Source organism: Cydia splendana, chromosome 1, assembly GCF_910591565.1.
Source record: "Cydia splendana chromosome 1, ilCydSple1.2, whole genome shotgun sequence".
Taxonomy (NCBI): Eukaryota; Metazoa; Arthropoda; class Insecta; order Lepidoptera; family Tortricidae; genus Cydia; species Cydia splendana.
Genome location: NC_085960.1, coordinates 10,055,568 through 10,074,681, shown reverse-complemented (window position 1 = coordinate 10,074,681; position 19,114 = coordinate 10,055,568). Strand labels below are relative to the sequence as shown.

General features: G+C 41.2%; 1 protein-coding gene across 1 annotated transcript in view; it reads right to left on the bottom strand.

Moving 5' to 3' along the window:
• LOC134794757 (HEAT repeat-containing protein 5B) overlaps positions 1-19,114 on the bottom strand; it is a 58,692-nt gene that overhangs the window by 29,019 nt on the left and 10,559 nt on the right. The window contains exons 12-20 of the mRNA XM_063766542.1: positions 15,649-15,837; positions 14,663-14,781; positions 14,050-14,186; positions 13,546-13,730; positions 13,059-13,153; positions 12,473-12,633; positions 11,849-12,023; positions 11,372-11,632; positions 10,782-10,971 (exon numbers count right to left, since the gene is read on the bottom strand). Of these exons, the coding sequence (XP_063622612.1) occupies positions 10,782-10,971; positions 11,372-11,632; positions 11,849-12,023; positions 12,473-12,633; positions 13,059-13,153; positions 13,546-13,730; positions 14,050-14,186; positions 14,663-14,781; positions 15,649-15,837 (1,512 nt within the window). The remainder of the gene's footprint in view (positions 1-10,781; positions 10,972-11,371; positions 11,633-11,848; positions 12,024-12,472; positions 12,634-13,058; positions 13,154-13,545; positions 13,731-14,049; positions 14,187-14,662; positions 14,782-15,648; positions 15,838-19,114) is intronic.

The window sequence follows — 19,114 nt, the reverse complement described above, 5'->3', positions numbered from 1 at the left end:
CCGTGTTTAAAGAGGTGATTTTATATCGATAATTGCACTCATCTGTCTGAAGCTTGAATTATACATCAAAATGATGGTAATTTTATTGCAAATAGAATGGTATAGGGTTGCCTGCAAAAATCCGGTCAAAAATAAGGGTTGCCAGGCTTTTAAATAAAATAAGAAGGAAGGACTTTTAGCGATAACTCATAAACGGCTTAACTAAGCAAGTTTGTTTTAATTTTATTTGAATGAGTTCTTTAGGCATGATTTTTTTCATATTTTTTGGACCAATGGTTCAAAAGTTAGAAGGAAAAGCCATTTTTTTTCTTTCTAAACGATTGTTTCCGAAATGATTCACTTTATCAAAAAATGTTGTTTATATACCCCTATTTATTTTGAATGGTCTATCCAACGACACCCCACACTATATGTTTGAAACGATAAAAAAATTGTCACACACATTTTGTTTCTTTCAAAGCGATTATTTCCGAAAATATTTACTTAATCAAAAAATGTTCTTCCAAAACCCCTATTAATTTTGGAAGACCTATCCAACGACACCCCACACCATAGGGTTGAAACGAAAAAAAAAATCCTCACATACATTTTGTTTCTTTCGAAGCGATTATTTCCTAAAATATTCACTTTAGCAAAAAAAAATTTTTGAAGAACCTTATTCATTTTAAAATTCATATCAAATGACATATCACAACATAGGTATCAACCGAAGAAAAATAAAAAAATGTATGTATCCATTTTTTTCGCTTCAATCCCATAGTGTGACATGTCGTTGGATAAATATGCAAACAATATAATATATATAAACAAAAAATATGAAAAAAATCATGAAAATAGTGCCTAAAAAACTCATTCAAATAAAATTAAAACAAACTTGATCAGTTAAGCCGTTTATGAGTTATCGATAAAGTCTTCCCTTCTTATTTTATTTAAAATCCTGGCAACCCTTATTTGTGACCGGATTTTCGCAGGCAACCCTATACCATTGTATTTGCAATAAAATTGCCATCATTTTGATGTATAATTCAAGCGTCAGATAGATGAGTGCAATTATCGATATAAAATCACCTCTTTAAACACGGCAACCACATAATAGTGACCGGAAAAAGATAGGCAACCTAGTTTATTTATGTTGTACAAGTTGTATACTTTCCATTGAAACTTATTTCGTTCGTCAGTCAAATTAATAGAGAAACGTAGATAGCAGTTACTTTTAGATACAATTTCTATTTTTAAACCCATACAAAACTATAAAGAGTAGGTAATTTTGATTGTGACGTCACATGCTAGTGTTTCATATAAGTAACTTCCATAGTAGCAAAATTGCTTTGACGGTTCGAAAAAAGAAACTGATCTGACTAGTGGTCAAATACCCTATTCCCATTTTACTAATTTTGTGTGTTTTTATGTTTTAATTTTAATATTAGCTGCATGTTTGTTTGTTGTTGTTGTTGTTCTTGTAGTTTTAAGTTATTTATAACATAATTCAAACACAATGTAAAATTGTTTTATGAATAAATGAATAAGAATAAGAATCGGTGAAATTTGACGAAAAAAAATTTTTTTTCAAAAGTTTATTAAAAATAGCCTTGACCATATTTCTTTAGGCAACCCTATTTACGGGTCATCCATTAATTACGTCACACGAATTTCTAGGTTTTTTTACCCCTCCCCCCCTCCTTGTCACACTTGGTCACATTTGGCAAACCCCTCCCCCCTGGTGTGACGTCACATCAACGAAATCGGCAAATATTTATTTAATATTTTATCAAAATATTTTTGACAAAAGAAATATTAGTAATTTTATAACCCAAAACTGATTAAGAAATAAAATTAAACGAATAAAAACGATTATCGTTTCTAAGACTTGTTATTTAAATGTATATTGGCGTATAAAATAATTTAAATAAATTTTCGGTTACTGATGAAGTTAAAGTGACGTCACAAAGTTTGTGACTCCTCCCCCTTGTCACAACATGTCACATTTTCTTGACCCCCTCCCTCCTCCTAAACGTGTGATGTAATTAATGGATGACCCCTTATTTATGTTCTGGAACATATTTTCTTTCATATTTTCATAGTTTCATCCGTCAGACAGGTTGGTGAAGGTCGACCATATATGTGGGATCTCCTACTAATAGGAACGTGGGTCGTGTACATAGCGTGCGCAGCAGTGGGGCGGCGGCCTAATGGTACGGAACCCTTCGTGCGCGAGTATAAATATGTATAGGAATATATAATATAATCGATAAACGTTTATGGTTTGTCACGATGTGTGACATTCGTATTTAATTCTTTATATTTTTTTGCACCTGGTCCTGTCCTGCAAACTGCATCATGCATATCTACTTCAGATTCTTTTTGACTAGGCTAGGCCGATCATCATTGTTTATTGTGTATTGCATTTCCATGTTGCTACATACAGGTGTTACAATACAATTTCGAGTACAGTGACATGAACCCTGTAAGGGCACAGCAATTCTTATTCTAAAATAACAAATTAATTCTAGGCATGTCAAACAAATTAAAATAGGTAATAACAAACATTAAAATATATAATAATATGTACATACAGTCGACGTCAAAGATATGTTTACATGTTTGCACCTTACTCCCTTGTAATAAACCGAAAAATGTAAACATATCAAAGACGTCGACTGTACATAGAAAAATTCGCCCTTGCCGCCGTGACCTAGCAGAAGACGCTGGTTCGATTCCACCCCGGGGCACTGGAGGCCTTGGTCACTTTTTCTTAAGCCGCGTCTCGATATCGCGCGGCGGCCGCGCAAGCATTGTTCGACCGCGGCAAATCTGTATTTTGGCTCGCGAGCCATTTTTGGCACCATCTTGAATTATAGCGCGGCAGCCGCGCGCGGCAAGCAATCCGACGATCGACCAGTTTGTACTCAGGAACCATGGACGTACGTCGTCGTGCAGCTGCCGCTTTAATAATTATTTATCATATTGTTCACAAGAAACCAAAACGGAAAGTTCGATGGTGGTAACAACATGGTGGTAACTAGTCGGAATAACCTCCAAGTTACATATGAATGCAAAATTTCAGCTCAATCGGAAATCGGGAAGTAACAGGCCTATTCGGATTTCGAGATAATCACAAGATCTTGCAACGATTTAGAGATCAACTAGATCTACATTAGATATCGACTAGATGTGACTTGGATATCTAAGTCATAACTTGTCGAAATCGTTCAAGAGGACCTCCAGAATCGCGGAAACGTCAAAGGTCATTGGGCGTTTTTGACCCGCTTTATGAACTTTCCCGTACAGAGACCAAACTAGTTTTAAAATAGAGAATTTAATCTCACTTTTTTAAATATGTAATTTTTTTTATGTATCAACCGGCAGAAAAAAGTTATTCAACAGTATGTGTACGAGATAGTGTTAGGGTCAGTTGCACCAAACTGTTCGTACCGTTAAAGAGTTCGCTAATTTTTGATGTATGGAAAGTTTCATAGTAAGACGCCGGGGCGCGCCGGCTGACGTTGATCAGTCTGTCAAATGTGGTTGGTGCAACTGGCCCTTAGTGTTGTGTGTTGTTATTGGAAGAAATAGTATTCAAAACTATTACTGCTCGTGTATACAAGGCCATCGCACTACCGTCGGAAGGGTTTAGGCGGAGTATGTCACTTTCTTACGAGGTCACTTTCGAGCTAGGTCACTTTCTGAGGACGTCACTGTCTGAGGACGTCACATTCTGGGTTTGTCACTTTCTGTGGTCGTCACATTCTGAGTACGTCACTTTCTGAGAACGCCACTTTCTGAAGACGTCACATTCGGAGTTCGTCACTTTCTGAGTACGTCACTTTTTTAGCATGCACGTGCACCGTGCGCCTGCACGAACAATGGATACCAGAAATTATATTAGCGGTACGGTATAAGGCCACTTTTATGTATGACATACAGAATGTTTTTTCAGTGACCATTGAAGGGAAATACGAATCTATAGACGATAACAGGAAACTGTCGTTGCCGTTTGGATTCAGACGCCCGTTATCCTCTATAGATTCATATTTTCCTTCAATGGCGACTGAAAAAACAACCTGTATATGTCATACATAAAAGCGGCCGTATGCCGTACAGCTGATTGCTGGTATCCATTGTTCGTGCAAGTATACGCTTAAATCTTAGTATAAAAAAGTGACGTACTCAGAAAGTAACGCCCACGAAAAGTGGCGTTCTCAGAAAGTGACGTGCTCAGAATGTGACGACCTCAGAAAGTGACGAACTCAGAATGTGACGTCCTCAGAAAGTGACGTCCTTAGAACGTGACCTAACTCGAAAGTGCCCTCTTAAGAAAGTGACATACTCCGCCTAAACCGTCGGAAGCTGTGCACATGCTGCAAGCGTAGTCTATTTTTTATCATGGGCCAGGCATCAAGAAGTGATTGACGCGCCTGCTGCTGCCTTTTTAGACGAATTAACAATTGATTTTGATCAAGCAGAATAAAAATATTGTTTTTTTAGAACTGGATTTTATTTTTGTTCCTATTGATATTAAACAATATAACAACAGCAACGTAATCTAACAGCAGCTATTCAAAGTATATTTGAAATAATTCCAATAGTTCTGACTTAATTCATTGCAAAAATGCTATAATGATGAGAAATGATTTTTATTTTTTTCTCAATTCTCCCATGTCTTGCAAGAATGCGACTCATACCAGTGGGTAGCAGATACATTTACCTACATACCTAGCCCTATTTCGTTTGTGTACGCTGTGGGTCATATATCCGAACAAAACGCCCAATGACCTTTGACATATCTACCTTACAAATATCTTTAAATTATCCGTATTGTAACTTGTTGAAGTCTAGTAGAAATCTAATTCATTTTCCGAATCGAGCCGTAAGCCTAAATTTAGCTTTCAAGATTTGACCTAGATACACTAACTAACATACATAGTAACAGGGCAAATTTAATTAATTGTTTTTTTTTTTATATAAGTTTTAGTGTTTTGTTATAAAGTTGTATAAATGTTATTAAATAAATAAATAAGCTTATTAATTGTAAATAATATAAAAACTTAAGTATAGTAATTTCATTTTAAGTAACTTTAAAACTAGACTCAACTAGTCTCAACTAGATTTTCTTAAAATTTATTATCCTCATTCCTTATTGGTTAATATTATCTATTTTGATCCTTTTTAGCTGATCATCAAACACAAACATCCGCTACCGATATCCTGCCTACGGGAGTGAACTCCTAAATATCACCTGGCCACAACAGAACCAGTGAAAATGAAAAAAATAAGTACCTATTTGTAAATATACTCAAATTTGGTAAAATCATATGTTGTTTTTTTTTTTAATTTAATAGTACAATAAGAAAATACTTTTATTTTCTTTAGTTTACTGTGTTGTAATAGTTATGATTACTTAAACATTACCCAGGGCCTAAAATGAATAAAGTATGGAATAATGTTTCGCCCTGAAAAACTCTGAAATATACTTTGTAGCATGTGGTATGTATAATGAATGATTTATTTATTTGAAACAATATACCCTGTATTGTATTAATCCTTGGCAGTGCTTTTAACAATTTGTTCGAAAATGTGCGGCAATAATGACGTTTATTAAAAGTCAGAATCTTATTAGTGTCATAAATAAGAAAGATAATCAGAAAGGTCGAAGAAGGTTACCTCAGGAGCTACTAACACATACAGGCTGCTCCAAAGTAAAAAATCGTAATTAGTTAATTTCTTCGTAACCACTACCACTACACCGGTTGTTATGATACTGTCTACTGGCTCTAAATACCCTAATGCATGTGTACGTTTCCGTTTTGTCCCATGGCCATACATACAATATTGTCCATGGTATCAGTCAGTATGTGCCCTACATATACATATCCAAACCCAAACAGGCGACGCATGACATAATTATTTAAAAACAAGTATTTCGGTCTTAGCGGCCATTCACGCCATTTTTGAGGCAAATCTCAAGAGCTCGCGGAGTGCACTGAATACGCTTAGCCCGCACTTGATCAATCAACATTACGAAGTTTTTAATTTTTTCAAGATAAGTAAATATTTAAAAAAACTATGAAATTTAAGTGTAAAAAAATACCTAGTCAGCATACTATTATACAATAAATAAGTAGGTAGGTACTTATTTGGCGAAGCTAATGACAATTGTCACAAGAAACATGACAATTGTTACGAAGTTTCGACACAGAACTCATTTCCTGTTAAGAATTACCCAAAATTCTTTTAAATCTTGTGACAATTATATAAAATATATATGAATCAAAAAATATATAACCATTATACCATTGCGGTCGAGCGGAGTATCACATTATTATATTATAGTAGACAGTATTCACAGATTCTGCCCCTTTCCAACTTTCTTCCTCTGCTACACGTAAGGTTGGGCAGGGCCGGAACATGGGGCAGAATCTGTTAATACTGTCTACTATTATTATATAATATCGTAATGTGGTACCCCGGTCGACTACAAGGTACTATCGTTATGGTGCGGCACAAACTCATGCGGTATTATGAAGTAGCTACTAAATAGCACGTAAGAATTATAAATTTGTGCATTGACCAATTATTGAAACTTACTTAATATTAGGTCAGGCAACGAAAAGGTATACATACAGGGTGGATTTTCTTCTTGGGTCAGTGAGAGCAGCTACCATATCCCGTGCTGCTACGCGAAAACGCGGTCTTATTAGAAGACCTTCCCTATCACCCCTATCATCCCTATTCATCCCGGTTGACGGTATCTTCTCTTTTCCGCCTTTTATGTCTATAACTTTTGATTTTTTTTGTGTTCTAATAAACGCTTCGAATACATTTTTCTATACATCATCCGAATCCAGGTATCACACGTATTTTTAGTAGTATCTCTATTTTTCACCATTTTGAACTTGTCGACTAGACTACACTCTGCATGTATAAGTACTTCTAATATCTATTAGTGATATTAAGCTTTTTGTATCACTTTAGTAATTAACTTGAAATACTTATTCTTTGAAGAAGGAAAGTCGGATCAATCGTTAATTAATAAGCAGGCAGAGTAAAACAAATATCGGGCGAGTACTAGGGAATTGAGTTTCTCTCACCGCTGTCCAACGTAGTGTGAACTGAGTGCCTAGCCAAGATATCAATCGTTTGCGCCATAGCGAACGAAACTCTGACGTCTCTCTGTCGCAAATGATTGGCATCTTGGCTGAACCCTCTAGAGATCTAAGAACTGTGAATAATCGGAAAATACGACCATACTGGTTAGCCCAAGCGGTCATCCCATTCGACGCGCTCGGTAAGCGGATGGAATAGTAGCTTTAAAGCTTGCATTAGGTTAGGTAGGTACTTTCCCCTAAACTAAAACATGAATATTTCAGTTCTGCATTGAAATTTAACTTTGTGTCCATGCACATTTTTGGGCTCATTCTACACCGTCAGCATTCCGTACTACCACTTAAAAAAATGTCCCGAGATGTCCGTTCCATTACGTCACGTTTTAGTACTTCACTTGTACGTGTTTGACGCACGGACGTAGAGAGTAAACTGGATAGTGTACACTGGCCAAAAAGTGTGTCCACATGAGAGGTCAAACCTGAGCCCTCCATCTCTTTCTAATTAGGGTGACCATAAGTCATATGAATGTGGGATATTAGCATAAGATGGAATGTATAGTTTGGCCAGGATCTTTTCTCATTCGTGCATAATCAGAGAGAATCATACTGTATTTACCCTATGCTAGTATAATTGCCCCAGAAAAGAGATGGATATAGTTTTTTTCTCTTCTGTAAAACGCTTCACACAACCTTACTTAATTTAGTCGTTATAAAGCTTTTAGTCGTTATAAAAGCTGTTACAGATGGGATGGGCGTATTGGATCGCGATCAATGCGATCGTGGTTTATTGTGAGGAAGGTGGTCCGCCGTACGTCCATCGTACGTATTGGGTGAAAACCAGCGTAGTGTCTTACAGACACTGCTTATGCTGAGCGGCATCCTATTTGGTGTATGTTTACTCTATTGTTAACTTTATGGTGTACTTACCGTAATGTAGGTATGTTTTTGTACGCCAAATAAATATTTTCTATTTCTATCAAAGACAGCTATAAGAGAGAGCGAGACAAATATCTAGGGTCGGGTAAAACGTTGTAGTTGTACTTGGTAATTCGCAAATCGTATCGATTAAAAACGCTGCCTTCGGTCGTGTTTTAATTTATCACCACTCGTTGCGAATTTAATTCCTACTTTCAACACTTGCAACGCAAATAAATTTATATTATTACTATGCCCACTGGTTATCGATACTAGTCATTTTGTGAAGCCCTAGCGTAGCGTAACAATTTATGTTTTTACACGAAATTATCTTGATTATTGACTAAAATGATAAAATATTAGCACACGACGAAATAAAAACTTACATTTAACTGTGTAAACCGGCATTCTACACTATTTATGCTCTTCATAATTCATAATTTAACAAAATACCTATCACTATCAATATCATACTCATGGTGTGTTCATATACGTGATGACTTCCCTTTTGCATACTTTAGCTATTCTTTAAGCGTTAGCGTCATCGTAGATCTGTAATTGAAACAACATTTTCAAATTTGCCGCTTTTGTATACTGACGGAAATGTCGGCCCAACCTATATAGAATCGATTACATATATATAAATAGTTAGAATTAACGTTCCAGTAATTAAATACTATGTATAAAAATATGAGTCTGTAATGTAAGGACTTCGGATTTAATTTTTGGCAATTATGTAGCTCTCATTACGTGAACCGAATAATTAAACATGCCAAAATAAGTATATCTTTATTTATTTATTAGTATACTATTTAGGTAAAGTTATTTTTACATTAAGTAGGAAATAACAATTTTGTAAGACCGATCCAAATCGTACCGACATCATGGTGACCCTAATCGTCATCAAGTTGGGGATACCAATTAATATTCAAAGTTACTACAATTTCTACCATATTCAATTTACTGTTTTTTTTGTTGCGCACATGCTTGGCTTAATCAGTTAATAATATTAACATCATAATAATTAACAAATTACTTAAAAGATATCAGAACTGTAATTAGAATATAGCACTAAAATAGTATAAGAAGGTAATGAATTTCAGTAGTATATTGATATAATTTCTATCACAATGGTATCTTTTTAACATTGGCAACATGTGCGAGTGAGACACAGGGCTCAGGTTTTTCTATCTCATGTGGACCGTTTTCTCTAGTCTGGTACGAACAACATTCTGTCTCGGTGATAAGGTTCAAATTAGTATGGCAAAAAAACTGACAACTCGCTCCAGTTTAAACAATATAACTTCATGGTTTGACGTACCTACTTAGTGGAATCTACAATTTCCATACAAATGTGGCTTTCCATTCAGACAATGCAATGGTCCTTATGTTTCATGTGCAATAAGAACCTTTTTATAAGAATTTCAGTTGGAAAGGACCTTATTGCACTTGGAGTATAAGGACCCATTTGTAATGGAAAGCCACAAATATTTGGAGGATTTTTTTACTATCAGGATTGAATATGCCAGTGATTTTGAGCTGGAAGAACTAGATAAACAAATTATTATAATATATAGGGTCTGTGAGACTCAGGTCTATTTTTTTTTTGGAAAAAGCTCTTTTGGACCATTTGGAAACACTCATCATTCATTGCGGTGTGAAAACAAACATTGTAGAAAGTATGTAATCGTGACCTTTGAAATTTACAATTTGGAATGTAGGTAGCTTAAAATCGGACCAAGCTAACGCCTCGGCCAGGAGCCACGAAACGTACGCTACGTGCATATAATGTGGGTATTGCTTATGTAGGTAGTATAACAAATGTATGGCAGTCGAAGGCAGCGTCGAGCAAAAAAGAATAATAAAGGTCTGCATACGGTCACGAATTTATTGTATGGACCTCTATATACCTCACCGATAATTGCATGTGATTTCCGTTCCATTCCGGTATTTGTAGCAAGGTCTGTCGAGGCCTTACAGAATATACCGTCCGTGACCATAGACAATCCGCCCATTCTGGTGCTAAATTCAGTTCGTCTGGATGCGCCTTTACCTTAAATTAATCTTGCAAAAAAAATCATCTCTTACACCGCGCCATCTAGTTTACACTTTTGTCCCTAGTTAGCTAATGAGAGTAATCAGAAAAGCCATCTTCTGTACTAGCGACCTCTAGTCTGTTTTGGCTTAATGGTCACAAGACTGACACTGGGGGATATGGTAGTGTGCGTGAATGCATGAAATTGCAATATTTTGCAGTTTTGTCAGATTTTGATGAAATGAGACACTGTTGAGTGGAATATATTTCGATTTAGACGTAATATTTTTTATTGTTTGCGCCAATATTAACACATCTTAGAAAATTGTTTGGGTTTTGAAAGAAATAGTGATAATCCGCAATTTGTGCACAATCACGCCATCTTTTGGTGGCTAGTCGGCAGGACAGCCCTACACATCCACCTTAAATTCAACAATTCGGAACACATTGCAAAATTAGCAAATGCATAAGGTCCGCCGATGATCAGTAAAGATTGGTTTTCCTAGGATAGCGGTGCCGTCATATAGCGGCCGTCTCCATATTAAATGATACGGCTAAATATGGATGTCGTAATATTTGTATGGAGACGGCCGCTATATGACGGCACCGCTATCCTAGGAAACTAGAGCATTATGAATGTTGCTAATAAAAAGGTATTAAAAAAGGTAGTAGGTCAAAATCACGAGGCAAACCAAGGATACCATTTACAGATAGCTAGATTATCCTACCTTGCAACTCAGGCCCAACAACAGTGATCAGCGCAGACAGCAATCTCCCGACGCTGCGATGTAAGTCCTCTTGGAAGGGCGGCGCCGTGAACAGCAGCTTCAAGGCCACGTTGAGGGTCGACTCTACGTGGCTGCGGAACATGGGTCCTGAGGCATCGGCTAACACGGAGAGCGCGTGGAGAGCCCAGACCTGGTGAAAATAGCAGTTGAGTTAGTAAAGGCTAAAGGATCCCATTCTGTTTATAAAGATAAAAAAAATTGGCAGCCCTAACAGTTCGCAGTAGGCCTAATAGCACAGGAGCGGCGCGACAGTATCTCACCCAAGATATAGACTCCCCGTCCTTCTCTAATTAATACAGTGAGAATCAGACGTAGTCCATCTCGCGGGTAGATAAGCGCCAGTTGACGGACTGATCATGATCAACGTCGTCCAATACTTGAAACTTCCCATAAGATAAAATTTTGTGAACGTTTTAACAGTGACAGATGGTTTGGTGCAACCGATCGAATGAAACCGTATAAAACTCAAAAAAGATCGTTATTCTATGGTCATTCGTACCGACGATTTTATTCATACTCCCAGAACTAACCTGGGCCTCCTGTCCGTTCGCGTCCTGCGCCATCGCTCGCAACGCCGGCAACGCGGCCGCTGAACTGCCTCCCCGCGCCCGCTGCACGGCTCCCACGGCCGCAGCGGCCGCGGCCCTGGTGGTTCGCACGGTGGAGCGAGTCAGGGCCAGCACTCGCTCGCTGATCGCTTGGCTCTCGGCTTCGGTGACGCAGCCGCAGAGCCGGCCGGCGCAGGACGCCGCCGCCGCGCGGACCGGAATGCTGGCTGATGATAGGCCGGACTGTGGAAAGATAAATTGAACGAACATTTTTTTCTTGAGATTGTAATTATTTAGGAAACTGAGCATGATGTCATTGTGTTGCCTAGGGACGAAAATTTCACGCTTAAAAAGCTTTAATCGTTACCAAAAATATAACGTTTACCAGAAAGTATAGTATACATGTAGCTGATTACGTGAACACGTTCACTTGTATCGTACATTGTTATATTTACTTACAAGAATAAGTTCAGTAGCAGCCGTCTTCACAGCATCCTGTCCGAGCGAGCTCTTCTGCTCGGCGAGCGTCCTCAGCGCCAGGAGCAGCGCGGTGTAAACGTTCACTTGTATGGCCTCCTGACGTGTGCCCTTCGACATCTTGATACACTCCGTGAAGTGTTCTAACATTTGTTGCCTATGGAAAAGTCATTCATTATTCATAAAAATATTGTAATTTTGCGATTCTAAGCGCCACTTACACCATCCCACTAGCATGGGGTTAACCGGTTAAACCTGGAGTTACCATGGTTACCAGAACAATTTGACAGTGGGTTGACGGTTTAACCGGTTAACCCCGGGTTAGAGGGATGGTGCAAGTGGCGCTAAAACAGTTTATTTGTAGGTTAGATTAGATTTTTTTTTTCGAGTTAAGTGTAAATTTTTGTGAATCATTCGAGTTAAGTGTAATTTTTTGTGAATAACGGTAACTTATAGGCGCAAATATAAAATGGATGTATTGTTGATAACCTTCAACACTATTCGCTACTTATGTAAATTTTAAAAGCCAAGAATGTTATACACCGTCATGACATACACTTTATCAGCTTTGGGCAAATAAACTATAAGCTATAATAATGTAAATACCTGTGTTTATTGGCAGCCCTGGCGAAGGTGTGCGGGAACAGTGCCACACAGGCGTCGATGACCGCAACTCCTAGCGGCTGCGCGGCCGCCCCGCCGCGATACAAGCAGCAGGGATCGTGCTCCAGGGCTCCCGACCCACTAGCGCTGAGCGCCGATATCAGCTATAAAAAAAGGTGTGTATAATTTGTTAACCCCTGCGAAGCCGGGGCGGGTCGCTGGTTAAGAATAAAACTAAGCCGTTATAGTTATCGCGCTAAATCTACCGCCTGAGTCGTCAAATAATATAATGCTTGACTGTATTTGACAGACTTGTTTGATGCCTCCAAACTTACTTCCAAAGTAAGATAATTTCTTCTCATATAAATTCTCTGAGCAATACCCGCCGAAACCATCCATTGCCGAAGACGCGACTTCGCGTCACGAAACTTGTTAATTATAATGCGTCGGCAATTAATGTTTTAGTGTTAGTCAAGTGCCAACAGTGTAGTAGTAATAATGTAGTGCAGGTGGTATAGCAGCGGCGGTAACCCACCTTTAAGTGTAAAAGCCTATTTATAAATGAAAAATACTAGAATGAAAATCATACCTGTTCTTCAATTTCAGCATGATCTGTGTCGTAGATCCAGCCTTCGTCTCCCAGCAAAATAGTATCGTGGGGATGCATAGCGCTTCGTAGCATACCTATATAAAGAGAAGGTATAATTCATATCATGCATTGTAATCTTTGGCAGCCTGGCGGTAAAGCGCGCGACTTTCAATCCGGAGATCGCGGGTTCAAACCCCGGCTCATACCAATAAGATGATGATGTTTATGTTGAAAGTCAGTAAAGTCAGAACATTGCAACAAATAAAAAAATAAAATAAAGTGCAACTTTAGACTTCTCGGGCTGCGACAGCGTCAGTTTGTACCATTACCTACGCTCCGTGATTGTTGCGAAATTTAGGGACCTAGCTAAATTGGTTGTTCAATACTTACGCTATAGAATTTCCAATTTAGCAAAAACCCTAAATGGCATAACAATCCCGTGTGGTGACTGTACAGGCGGAGTCAGCGCTGCCGGTGCTGTACTGACCAGTGGCGAGGTTGGCGGTGGTCGGGTCCGGCGTGCCGGCCAGCTCGCCCGCCAGCAGCCGCAGCAGCGGCGCCGCGGGCTGCGCGCCCGGCCCCAGCGCCGCGCAGGCCTGATATAGCCGGAGTCTCAGTAGCGCTGCCGGTGCTTTTAGAGAACCGCCGTAGTTGCGAAGTACGCCGCCAACACTGGTGAACAAATAATATGTAGAACTTATTTTGGTTCCAATCAAGGTTAAACACATCGGCGGCAACCACCATATCACAGATAGATTGACACACTTTTCTTACACCTGCCTTAACTTAAGCATGGATCGAATAATCTGATTGATCGAGTTCAGCAAGTCCGTGTATTAAAGTAAAGTTTGTCTAAACAGGAAATATTTTTTTGGAGTAATGTAAAAAAGATCCATAAGCAGGTTTAAATTAGCGCACCAAGTTTGTGATAACCTCATCATTACTAGTTCAAATAAAAATGTCCTTTTTATTTTGATAAGCTTTGACTTACTTGGTAAGGACCGCGATCGCTCCATCTATGGGCTGTGTCAACCGTTTGGCGGTATCGTCGTTGTTGACTAGTGACGGACAGTGAATCAGCAAGCTGTGCAGCGCCGACAACGCCCCGGCGCGTCCTTCCAATGTCACCTATTCAAAAGAAACAGTACCGTCAGTTGGAACCGTTCATAATCTGTGGATTTTAAATTTCATTGTATCACGCAACAACAAAATTTTATATTTACATGGCTTAGGGTGGTATTTCATCTGTCTAATATCTTTGTCCAATGTGTATTTGCATCTCACATCTTGCTTAATGAGAGAGTAAGACGTAATGTACATTGGACAAAGAAATTGGACAGGTGGAATACCACCCTTATGTAACATCAGTTTTGTATTACGGTTTTCTGCTCTGAGACAATTCTATTGAACGCCACGCCACGCTACCTATTGTGTGGCGGCACGTCAAAGTGGACCTTATGCACGAAGGTTGACACCGCGCGCGTCAGTTGACGTCTTTGGTGGTCAAAGACCATGAACGGTATCATCTCTTCGTAAAAACGCTTATAAAGAATCGTAAACTTTTATATGAAAATCAACTTTAGTAATATTGGTAAGACACTCACCTGCCAGGTGAAAGCATCGCCTCGGGCTTTCTCCGACTCCATCTCCTTGGCGGATCTCGGGAAACTGTTCCTCCAGAGCAACAGCATTCGCGGTAACAGTCCGCGCACCACGGGAACACCTATCGACATTGGAATGTTTGTACATAAACTGAAACAGTATTAATCGAATTTAAACTGTTGTGAGACAAACTAACATTGAATAATTTTACGGTTTAGACTCTTATCTCGATACACGGCCGTCGTGAACGCTGCTCGCACTGTCAGTGCTTGAGAAAGGAGACCTAGGCTCTCCGAAACATGTCGCGCGAGTGACTAAAAACAAGTGAGTCTAAACCGTAAAATTATTCAATGAAACAGTATTGCTTTTTTTTTGCTCAAAGTGTCTTTGACAAACTGTTGTATATTGTAAACTTACTTAATTACTTGGCTGGCGCGATGACCCAAAATGAGTTTTGGCCTCCAACACAAGAGCACGCCACTTTGCTCGGTCCAGAGCGGTATCATGCCAGCTTTCGCAGACGCCGTGCTCACGGAGAGCTGAATAGCCGAATATAGGTGAGACCAAAGCGCATCGTCTCCGCTGGCTTGGCCACACCTAGAAAGGATGGGTAAAGATCGGGCAGCCAAAAGGGCCTACTTGGGTCGACCCCCAACTTGGGTTGTTTACTTGGGTTGGGTGGGTTGGGGTGGGTTGGGTTGGGTTGGCTGGACGCCGTCCTGTTGGTCATCTTAAATATCGTTGGGCGGATAGAGAGCAGGTATTTTGTAAACAGATTTTAAAATATATAAAAAATATACTCAAGTTTCAAAATCTTTAACCCGCCCATGGCCAATCAACTTTAGTCCGCTGCTCTGCAGGCGCGGTAGTCCGCGGCAGATCTCAGCAACTCTTCAGCCGCGTTAAAGACCACTTTGCCTCGGCCATGCGGCACCTCCAGAGAAAAAAGACGATCGATTCTAAAGCCATTAAAATCACAATTTATTACCTAATGTGCAAATAGCTCCAACGATAAGCCAGCCAGCGTTAGTCCTCGCAGCCGTCAGACGGCTGCTTTGCCCGGCCGATCTTAGCAACTGTTCAGCCGCGTTGAAGGCCACTTTGCCTCGGCCATGTGGCACGCCGAGAGGGGAGACACGAACTGAGCCCAGCACCGCTGCTAGGGCTGCGGAATATCCTGCGTAGGAGAAAATGTGTAATAAATGACATTGATACAAAGACTGAACAAACTTCCTGTGTTGTACCGCACCATAAGTACCTACCATAACGTGCCGTGCCTATGAATACTTCATATAATGTTCTTGTAATGTATGGGTAGTTTTAAATTATTTGTGAAAATAGGTGGAGGGTAGATCATTCATCGACCTTGTCGAATTAAATGTTTTTTGGTACGGTCGTGTTTCGCTGTTGCTCCTGAAATCCTGAACCTTACAGGGATTCCCACATCCTAGATACGGACTTTTCAGTATAGTGATTAAATGATTGTTTTAAACAAAAGCAGTAATTTTCCAGTGAAACTAGAATAGAAATATTTGACTTGACCACCTATCACAGTAGCAGTGTCTTCTCAGGAAATGTCGAGAACAGTGTATAATAATTAACTACCAGTGTTCCGTATTTTTCAAACATGGTTAAGGTGACACGTTTTTTGGACGACGATTTTTGGACCCGGGTATGTCCTTAAACTACGTCCAACAAGAGAGGTAGGGCACAGCGTAATGTCATCACGCTTGAAACTGGAGCAGCCCAACTGGGGGAGTACCCCCACCTTACAGAAGACCACAGCCATAATAGCACTGCTGCTTACTCTGTAGGTATGTAGTGCTGTGTTCCTGATGGTGAGTAAGGTTCCCAGAGCTCCAACACACCCCCCCCCCCCCTTCTTCTCTTAATGATGATGTCGCAGTTAAAGAGGCTACCCCAGGAGGGTACCAGCTGCGCTAGCGCTGGAGAACCCCTCACTGGGCTTCCATGCTCAGGTAATATTATGCCTGAGCGTGGACCCCGAGGCCGCCCCACGTCGTACTCTGGGGGGGGCAAAACCGCGCTCAATCATCTGCCCGAGGCAAGAGCAAAGCAACTTCGGCACCCCTTGCCACACTGGCCGTGGACTTCTGCAACATTAGGGGTTTGCATTCCAATCTTAATGCTGTCCATCTACACCTCGAGACAGCTAAGCCGGCCTTGCTCTTTTTGACCGAGACGCAGATATCGTCTCCAGCGGACACATCTTATCTCTCCTACCCTGGGTACGGACTGGAACACTCCTTTTCGCCTAGGGCTGGGGTGTGCGTGTACGTTAGAGACGATATCAGTTCTCGCCGCCTCCGCAAACTTGAAGGTAGGGACCTCTCCACCTTATGGCTGCGTATAGACAACGATGATCATCCCCGTGTCTATTCGTGCCTATATAGGTCCCATAGCGGTGATGCCGAAACTGACCGACTCATTGAGCAGATCCAAATGGCTGCAGACTCTGTGCAGCAACAGATCCCATCCGCTGAGATCATTATACTTGGTGATTTCAACGCCCACAACGCCGAATGGCTGGGCTCTAGCAAGACTGATCATGCGGGCAGATCTGTTTATAACTTTGCTCTGGCATATGGCTTAACACAATTGGTCACTGCGCCTACGCGAATCCCAGATGTGGAAGGCCAGGAACCTTCCCTGTTGGACCTTCTGCTGACCTCTCATCCGGTTGACTACCATGTTTCCGTTGAGGCCCCACTTGGTTCGTCGGATCATTGCCTGATCCGGAGTACGGTGCCACTCGCGTGCCCGCCGCGTCGGCGAGTTGCTTGTAGCCGCCGGGTGTGGCACTATAGGTCAGCAGATTGGGACGGGATGCGTACCTTCTTTGCATCCTACCCTTGGAGGCAGGTTTGCTTCACGCCGGATGATCCCAATGTCGTTGCTGATTCTGTTGCTGACGTTGTGCTGCAGGGAATGGAGCTATTCATTCCATCCTCTGTGGTTCCTGTTGGTGGCAAATCCCAACCTTGGTTTGGTCGCTTCTGCAAAAGGGCCTCTCGCCGAAAGCAAGAGTGCTACCAAGCCTGGGTAGATGCAGCGACAGTACGGGATGTAAAGACTAGCGCATTAAAAAAGGAGTATAACTTTGCCTCCAGGTCCTTCAAAAGAGTTATTGCCAGAGCAAAGTCACTGCACATTGGTAGAATTGGCGAGAAATTAGAGCGCCTCCCTTCGGGAACTCGTGCGTTCTGGTCTCTTGCCAAAGCTATCCAGGGAAATTTCTGCACGCCATCTTTTCCGCCTCTGCACATGGGAAATGATTCATTGGCCCACGACGCAAAAGACAAAGCCGACCTTCTGGGTAAACTCTTTGCGTCCAACTCGACTTTGGATGACGGGGGATACGCGCCGCCGACCATACCGCGGTGCGAGAGCTGTATGCCGGATATCCGGTTAAACCAAAGCTCAGTGCGTAAAGCACTTCTTTCCCTCGACACTCATAAGTCGAGTGGGCCTGATGGAATCCCTGCGATTGTGCTGAAGATGTGTGCTCCTGAGTTGGCACCGGTCTTAACGCGTCTTTTCCGGCTCTCTTACACTTCTGGCGTAGTCCCAACCTCGTGGAAGTCAGCTTTGGTGCACCCGATCCCTAAAAAAGGCGACCGCTCAAACCCGTCCAACTACATGCCAATAGCTATAACCTCCCTTTTCTCGAAGATAATGGAGTCCATTATCAACTGCCAGCTCCTTCGGTACCTAGAGGATCACCAGTTGCTTAGTGACCGACAATACGGTTTCCGTAGAGGCCGCTCGGCTGGTGATCTTCTAGTCTACTTGACACATCGTTGGGCACAGGCGATCGAGACAAAGGGTGAAGCATTGGCTGTTAGCTTGGATATTGCGAAGGCCTTCGATCGCGTTTGGCACAAAGCACTTCTTTCGAAGCTACCATCCTATGGGCTTCCCGAGAAATTATGCGTATGGGTCAGTAGCTTTCTAGCAGACAGAAGCATAAAGGTCGTAGTTGACGGTGAATGCTCAGACCCCATGTCTGTGAATGCTGGTCTCCCCCAAGGCTGTGTGCTATCACCCACGCTATTCCTTCTGCATATCAATGACATGCTGCAAATCAGCGGCATTCATTGTTATGCTGATGATAGTACAGGTGATGCCTTTTACACCGGCCGCACCAATATTTCTCGGGAATACGTCATCGAGAGCCGGAACAAACTTGTGTCTGAAATTGAGACTTCCCTAAAGGAAGTCTCTGAATGGGGTCGACTTAACTTAGTCCGTTTTAACCCTAGCAAGACACAGGTTTGCGCGTTTGCCGCAAAAAAGTTAGAGTTTGTCGCGTCACCTCGTTTTGAGAGCACTCCCCTGAGTGCCGCAGCCAGTATCGGAATCCTTGGTGTCGACATTTCGAGTGAAGTCCAGTTCCGCGGTCATCTAGAGGGTAAGGCTAAATTAGCCTCCAA